Raw genomic sequence first — 7,749 nt, 5'->3', positions numbered from 1 at the left:
CTTCCAAGCCCGAACACAGAAAGTAGCTCTTATCACAGCTGGTATTGGTGGTGTGGTAACCATTCTTGTTATCATCGTTATTATCATTTGGATGATATCATACCGATTTAATCGAGTTGAAGAATCATCGCAACCGGAAAAATGTCCGGTTGAAGAAAATACTCATACTAATTTCCTATATGGGCGGGTTCCAAGTGAACAACCAAGGTTGGTTTGGGTAGAAAAATAAGAATTTTTTCCTTTATTTTTGTATTAAGTTTTAAGTTTTCGAATTACATTAATCATTATTCAGTAATCCAACTAGTATAACATACACTTCGTTCCAATAATGTTTGTAACATATGCGATAATTTGCCAATAATGTTTGTAACATATGCGATAATTTGCCACTAACTCTATCATCTTGGCTTTCTTGTTGATTTTTAAACTATCTTCCTCATCCGCATAGTGATTCCATTTGCAGACAATATTGATATCTAGTAACGAAGGTATTCTTTTATTTATTCCTAATATTATTTTAGGCCAATAGGTTATTATTATGAAGATGATGATGAGTATGACATGAAAACGATGTTTGTGGGTGAAGAAGAGAAGGAAATGGCGGAAAGAGTACGGCATGCTCAGGCGCATATGTATACGCCATCGAATAATAGGCTTGATTAAATGATTAAATTTATCGGTATTTGTTAATTTCAAAATTTGACTGATTTAACTGAAATTCAAAAGAAAAAAAATCTCACAGCACACTTTTGTACACGTGGTTAAGCTAAAGCAAGTATTGAATGGAAATTCATTAAAAGGGAAAAAAGACGAAAGACCTTAAATTAGCAATGATTGGTGTCAAGCAACTTGGATAAACCATCTGTTGTGAATGAAATTCAAATCGTAATTGAAATTTTGAATTTTTGAATGGCGCCAAATTGTATTCACTATTATTAGTACTTATAATTAATTCAGCTTATCACATTTATTGATCTAACTAAACTATAAAATTATAGGTGTACCTTTTCATACAGCTATTTGATAACCACCTTTTACTAAATCCCTCTTCTCTCATTTCTCCTCCCCTATTCATCCATCTCTTCTATCCTTTTTTCCCGTATCTGATCATTAACCTTTGAAGATTATGATAATAATCTATGGACAAAATACTTGTGTATAACTTCTGTTTCTTTAAAGGGAAGCAATTAATTACCTGTTATATGTTGTCAAATAATGCATTTTTAATTTCATTTTTTGTTGAATTTCGGTATTTTCATTTTTTGCTCAAATAAAATAGTGTACCATATACAAATTCTGTATGAATGACTATGTTCATCAAATAAAATACGTAGCTATCAATTTCTTTTTTCTTTTTTTAATTTGTAGGAAAACAAAGGAGAAAGAAACGTATGATTATATGAATTTCCATTACGAATTTATGATTTTATTTGCTGGAAAAGAAAATATACATACAACTGGATACAAAGAAGTAACCTCTGGTACCGATATATTTTGTATTTAAGTGGTCGGAATTACTTTTGTATAATAATGGGACAACTAGGTTAAGGTAAATTTTAATACAAACTATCATTAGAATAAGAGAAAGTGCAATATAGAGCCTGATTAGGAAAATATTAATGAGGTAAAAAGAACGAAAGGGATATTTGAAGACTATTCAAAATCTAAGTTAAATCCTCGAGAATTCATCGAGAAGGAAGAATGATCATACATAGAATTCGGGGATAATTTAAGGGGAACGTAATTAAACTTGCTAAGTAAAACCTAAAATATACGATAGAAAAAGGGAGTCTTAAGCATGTTATTGCAACTGTCTGCTGCACTTGGGTACTGTCTGGTTGCCGAAATTAATTGTACAGCAGCAGTAACAACAACAGCTGCTGTTGCATGGATTAATGCAATGTGGCAGAGTTTAACAGCGGTAGCAAGCTGTGCCTCGTGTTAGGCTGAAAGGATAACGGGTGGGTGGCAAGTCTGCAAGCAACGCGACAACAGTAGCAATCCGAGAGTGCTGCATTTAGCTAGCATGCTAGACATCATCTATAAATGGTTCTTCTCCTTCCCTTTCTGGATCAACAATGTTTCCTCTACCCACCTCCCTTCCCTCCTTCCACTCTCATGAACATTACAGCTTAAAGAGTATGGAAGCCTAGCCATTGCTCCTCATAGCTAGCTAACTCTCCCTGATTGTCCCTTTCTACTACCCTTCGGAGTAAGAAGCCTCCCTCTTTCAGGGTGGAGTTTAAGGATTTCCTTAAGTGTCACACCTCTGGGTCCCTCCTCTCTACGGATCTGTGTGTGTCTATTTGAGCGTGTATGTCTGTGTCTGTCGCACAGCTTTTTGTTTTACGCTGAAAGCCTAGAAACGAAGCGGCCGCATCTCAGTGCATTGTATACTTTGGGCAAATGGAAGGACTGGAATCATCAGGCCCGATGACCAGCAACAGCTCGGATCCGTTGTTATCAGCCACGTTACCAAGTTCGTCACCCCCGCAACCGGATAACTACCGGAATCATATCCACGACGATAGTTATTCGGGCCATGGCCGTAGTAGCCCTCATAGTCAAACCGCTGGAGCAACAACGGCATTCAACCAGTACACCACGCTGACACCCCTTCAACCACTTCCGCCTATTTCAACAGTTACTAATTCGTCTGTCAAATTTAACCGTTCCACGGCAAGTCCTGCAGTAAGTGAATCAGCCTCAGGGGCTCCCTCTAGTAGTAGCTTGTTTTTCCAGCAAGCTCCAACAAGTTCCATACCAAGTTCTTTGAATTTCGGTTCATTTGCATATAATGTAAACATTAAATATGTCTATGATATGAAAAATGAACCGGATACGGAAGATGGTCAACCTGCTGATTCGAACAGTGATAGTAGGAATGAATACACTACACCGGTTACCTTACACCAGCAGCTTCATCAATTGACTGAACCATTTTCGCCTTCCCAATCACCGTATGTACCATCGTATAGTGGTGTCCTGGAACCGAAACAGGAAAAATTGGATTTTATCAGTTCAACCTCATACAATACTTTTAACGGTCCAAGCGATATCTTGGATACAGAAACTATGGAAACCGTCAAAAGGGTTCCTTTTTAAATTTCTTTTTTTCACTTTTTTTTCTTTTTTTTTTGAACGCATTAACCAAATTTGATGATAATTTTCAAATTCTGGAAAACGTTAGGGATTTATAGAGTAATATTTATACACAGGGGCAAATGTTATTCTTTAGGAGGCTTATCAAAACCAAAAACATACACTGATGGTATAAAACTGTGTGCAGATTCCATGAATTTTATCGGTATTATAATAGAAATAATAAATTTGGTATTATAGCAGCAGTAATAAATTGTTTTCAACCATCGATGATCATATTTTTCTTACTGGACCGGATTTTGAACATTATTTTGATAAAATTCCAGAACGGTTCCTCACCATTACAAGCTGATACAATATCGCATGCCGGATCACCGGATTCCGGGAGCGATATGGATGAGCTAAATACGAAAGATCTTGCACAAAGGATTTCTGCTGAACTTAAACGATATTCAATTCCCCAAGCAATCTTTGCGCAACGTGTTTTATGCAGGTTTCTCATCAAATTGTTTTCCGTCTGAAGTTTGCTTCATGGCATCAATAAAATCTTTAGGAATATCGTCAAGGATTATCATGTCACTCACTAAAGCGCACTTTCCAATGACGGCGTTATTGTATGTCAGATATCATATGAAAATTTTGACAAAAGTTTTATACGATATCAGCTTATCAGCCAAATCATTATTTTTAATTTGCGTACAAACAATATTGGCGAAGTATGATATGACTGATTGTTTCATGCAAGTGTAGTTTACTCGCATGCTTCCTTTCATAGAACATAACCCGTTTTCCGTCCCATCTCCACTTACGAGGACCCTCTTAATTAGCCTCCTCATAAGGCCCAAGCAGACAGCATACTTCCCAACCCACCTGCTTAATTAGGGATCAAAACCACTCATGCAAACCCTTCCCAAAACTAGACTTCACCCGCAACGTTGAAGAACTCTTCAAACTCCTATAGGTAGTGCGCAGAAATCTAAACAATGCGCACGCAACCTTGATTTCCCACGCAGAAATCTCTTTTATGAATCCACAAATTTGGCAGGCCACACTTTTCCACGCTACTAATCATATTCGGCTTGCAATTCTAAACGGTTTGTAAACTCTCATACAAGGCATACAAGAAAAGAAGGAAGGGCAACCATTACATTCTTGTTGAATGCGTATATTCATTCCTCGTCTTTACATTCTTGCATTTATTTTTTTCACGCCAATCTGGCAGTATTTCTTCATGGAGTGAATTTCTGGCTAAATTAAAAAAAAAAAAAAGGGAAGAAAAAAACATTTCAAAGGAAACTGTCAATTTGGAATTTCAAAGTAAGCTTAGATGATATTATGTATCACACAACCTTTGTCCTCTAGATCACAGGGGACGCTTTCGGATTTACTGAGAAATCCAAAACCATGGTCTAAGCTTAAGAGTGGTCGTGAAACATTCAGACGTATGGCGAAGTGGTTACAAGAACCGGAATTCCAACGAATGTCCGCTTTACGCTTGGCTGGTAATATTTCATCTCCTAGCCTTCTTTTTTTTTCCTTTTTTATTTAATAATTCAAAATTGTTGTTAATTTTTTCCTTTTCAAAAAATATAGCCTTAATTTAGAATCCAATTAATACATAATATTGAAGAGGATTTTGTCATTTTGTAATATGAATATGTATGATATTACCATAATTTAAGTAATGATATGGAATTGAAATAATTAATATAATTTTCTTCATTTATTGTTTTTAGCAAGCATTACTGTTTCAATGTTTGGCAAATCATGCAACGACTCAATCAGTCTCTGTATTCTGAAAACACAAATTCTGGATCTTTTTTTTCTTTTCTTTTTTCAAAGAGAAATAAGAGGAGAAGGGAAGGACTAGGAGGAGAAAAGGAAAGAAAGACGGGAAATTTTAACAGAAAAAAAAGTTATTTTTTTTAATCAGCTGAAAATCATAAATTGAACTGATTTACATGATACTGAGGTGAAACTGAAATAAGGTTATGTGGATGACATATGTCCTTGATGGTAAAGATAATGATGACCATTACGTGTGTGTTACAGCTAGAATGATGTGAATATATGACCGGATGGGAAGGGTGACACGAGTTTAGATTAACGAGCGGGCTGCAGCTGCTACTGTACCCACAGATGGTGGTTTTTCGTTCAATCCTTTCATCTGCGGGATTTCCACTTACCTCTGCGATCTAACTGTTTTTTGACCTTCGTCCACCTTTTTGTCCATCCTTATCCTTTGCCTCCCTCCTCTCGCTATTTCTTCTCCGTTCCCTTTTTTCCTTCTTGTTAACATAAATTTATGCGACAAATCTTATGCAAAATATACCATAAAATATTTTATTCAAATTTTCCCTAATAACCAGGCAATTATTTATAACAAATATTGCTGATTAAGGATACTCAAACATCTACTTGCTCTTTATTGTTACATTAACAAAAGGGGGAAAAAAAAAATAATTTGATTGAAAAGATTGAAAAGATGTTTCAGATACAATAACCGGCAATTATCTGTCAATCACAAACTATTCGTGTACCGTAAATTAGCTCCATCGTAATACTACAGCAGATTTTTTTTATTTATTTTTGTTGAACAATCTAAATATTCTAGTTTCGAATAATTGGAAAGGCTTAATTTAAGTATAGTAAACTATAGTTACATTTGATAGTTAACTCCATTAAGTATTTATGAACAAAGGAAAAAAAAAATTTTAAGATTTAGTAATAACAACTCCTTTTATAGTAATTTTTCATCTACAATTTCAACTTTAAAAATTAGTATTTATTCGACTTATTTTTACATCAGTTTCGGAATATAATTTATAGTTTGTTAATTTTAATTTTCATTTCATAACCTTCACTTGTTATTGAATTGTTTTTTAATATGCGCTTATTTTGCTCGAAAATCAGCTTTGTTTTTTTCGCAAGAAAAAAAAAAAGCATAATATTTGAGATTTTACAAATATTCCAAAGATCGAATTTTCTAATTCTCGTAACGATTGTAATCCTCTTAATGATCGAAAGAGTAGTTTAGTGATGATTTATTCCTCAAATAATTTGCCCATCAAACAAGGTTAGTAATTAGTATAGTGAGGATACAATAGATGAAAATTACCAGCGTCATCACTATCGTATAACTCAGTAGTATCATCCTTGAATACTTTGTCATATATTTCACATTTTTGAAGTGAAATTTTGATTAATTCGGTTGTCTGTTTAATATTACTTCCCCTTAGGAGTATAAGCTTTGATTCATTTGTTTTTAAAAATTATTGGCTTCAACAATTCTCAGCTGTCTCCTTTTTCCTTCAAATAATATTAATGATGCTAATGAGTTGTGTAAATTTCTATTAAAGGTAAAGAAAATAAAAATCTTATTTATGACAAATATAAGAAGGGGAAAAAAAAATGAGGAAAATAATATGAAGAAATTTTGTGAATAATTTTTTTTTTTTCTCATTAAACATTTGTAATCAAATTTTCCTATACAATTATTATTAAAATGTACTGTATAGTTTTTAAATCCCTGTGTGTTTAAGGCTAAATAGATGATGATGATAATGTTGCAGTAATTAGACTAAGTGATAATTGGACTACTGAGGTCACCGGTAAATCTTTTCAATATCCTCCTGGACCATGTTCCTTTGACCATCTATCCGCATGATATGAATAAGCTCATAGACCCTATAACATGCATCGACCTACACATCCATGTATATATACATACGCGCACACATACATATACACACATACATACACATACACATACACACACATGCACATATATATATATATATATATCACATTCATTATTAATGCATCATCCGTTCCAGATGTCCATTTTTGCATCGCTTTAAGTTTATTTTTCAATGGTTCATAAAAATTTAATTTGTAACAACTTTGCCTACGGTTATTTCGTTTCATCTTTGGGAGATGGAAAAACGGAAGTTCTCCGGTAAACAGGAAGGGATCTTAAATATTTTGATATATTTTAGTGTACAAAATTCAGATACTGACCTGCATCTTTGAAAACACATAGCACTGATTAGAGTTTCTCATTTATCATTAATACTTTTTTCCTTTCTTTTTTCTTGTTCAAAATTTCATAAATTTTTCAAGCCTTTTGATAGATATTTATGGAAATTTTGCAAAAAAAGAACGAAAAATTGTTGATCAGAAAAAAAAACGAAACAAAGTCATATTTTGGAAAAGTGATGTGCTGATATCACTTGCAGATTTAGTAAAAATAGTGGATTAACCTTATTGCCTGAAATTAGATGAGTCGGAAAAGGATCACTTTACGAAATTACAGACTGGAAGTTCAAAGAGTAATTTTTGTAGGATTAAATATGATTCTAACTTTTCACAAAAATCGCTGCATATATTCCATGAATGAGGATACCCATTATGATATAAGGAAATGTTATAAATCATGATGATACATCCAGATTAGTTTCATTCCTGTTGAGTTATTCATATTAACTTTCCCATTCAATTTCATTACATTCAGTTTGAAACTCTAAGTGATTTATAATACTGTAACAGATAAACAGTGAAACAAAATCTTTTTACATTATTACAATTTACTTTATGCAAATTTTATCGCATTTATGTTTCACATCATTTTCATTATTTTAAAATTTC

General features: G+C 33.5%; 2 protein-coding genes across 2 annotated transcripts in view; both read left to right on the top strand.

The window, feature by feature from the left end:
• LOAG_18693 (hypothetical protein) overlaps positions 1-663 on the top strand; it is a gene marked incomplete at both ends in the record, with an annotated part of 30,803 nt that extends 30,140 nt beyond the window's left edge. The window contains 2 exons of the mRNA XM_020451356.1: positions 20-207; positions 522-663. Of these exons, the coding sequence (XP_020304866.1) occupies positions 20-207; positions 522-663 (330 nt within the window). The remainder of the gene's footprint in view (positions 1-19; positions 208-521) is intronic.
• A 1,743-nt stretch (positions 664-2,406) lies between these two features.
• The window catches only part of LOAG_18692 (HrHNF-6), a gene marked incomplete at both ends in the record, with an annotated part of 8,815 nt that continues 3,472 nt past the window's right edge, over positions 2,407-7,749 (top strand). The window contains 3 exons of the mRNA XM_020451355.1: positions 2,407-3,093; positions 3,429-3,595; positions 4,465-4,604. Of these exons, the coding sequence (XP_020304865.1) occupies positions 2,407-3,093; positions 3,429-3,595; positions 4,465-4,604 (994 nt within the window). The remainder of the gene's footprint in view (positions 3,094-3,428; positions 3,596-4,464; positions 4,605-7,749) is intronic.

This window comes from Loa loa (assembly GCF_000183805.2).
Source record: "Loa loa unplaced genomic scaffold supercont3.447, whole genome shotgun sequence".
Taxonomy (NCBI): Eukaryota; Metazoa; Nematoda; class Chromadorea; order Rhabditida; family Onchocercidae; genus Loa; species Loa loa.
The sequence above is the reverse complement of the archived record's forward strand: the minus strand, read 5'-3'. Positions and strand labels throughout refer to the sequence as shown.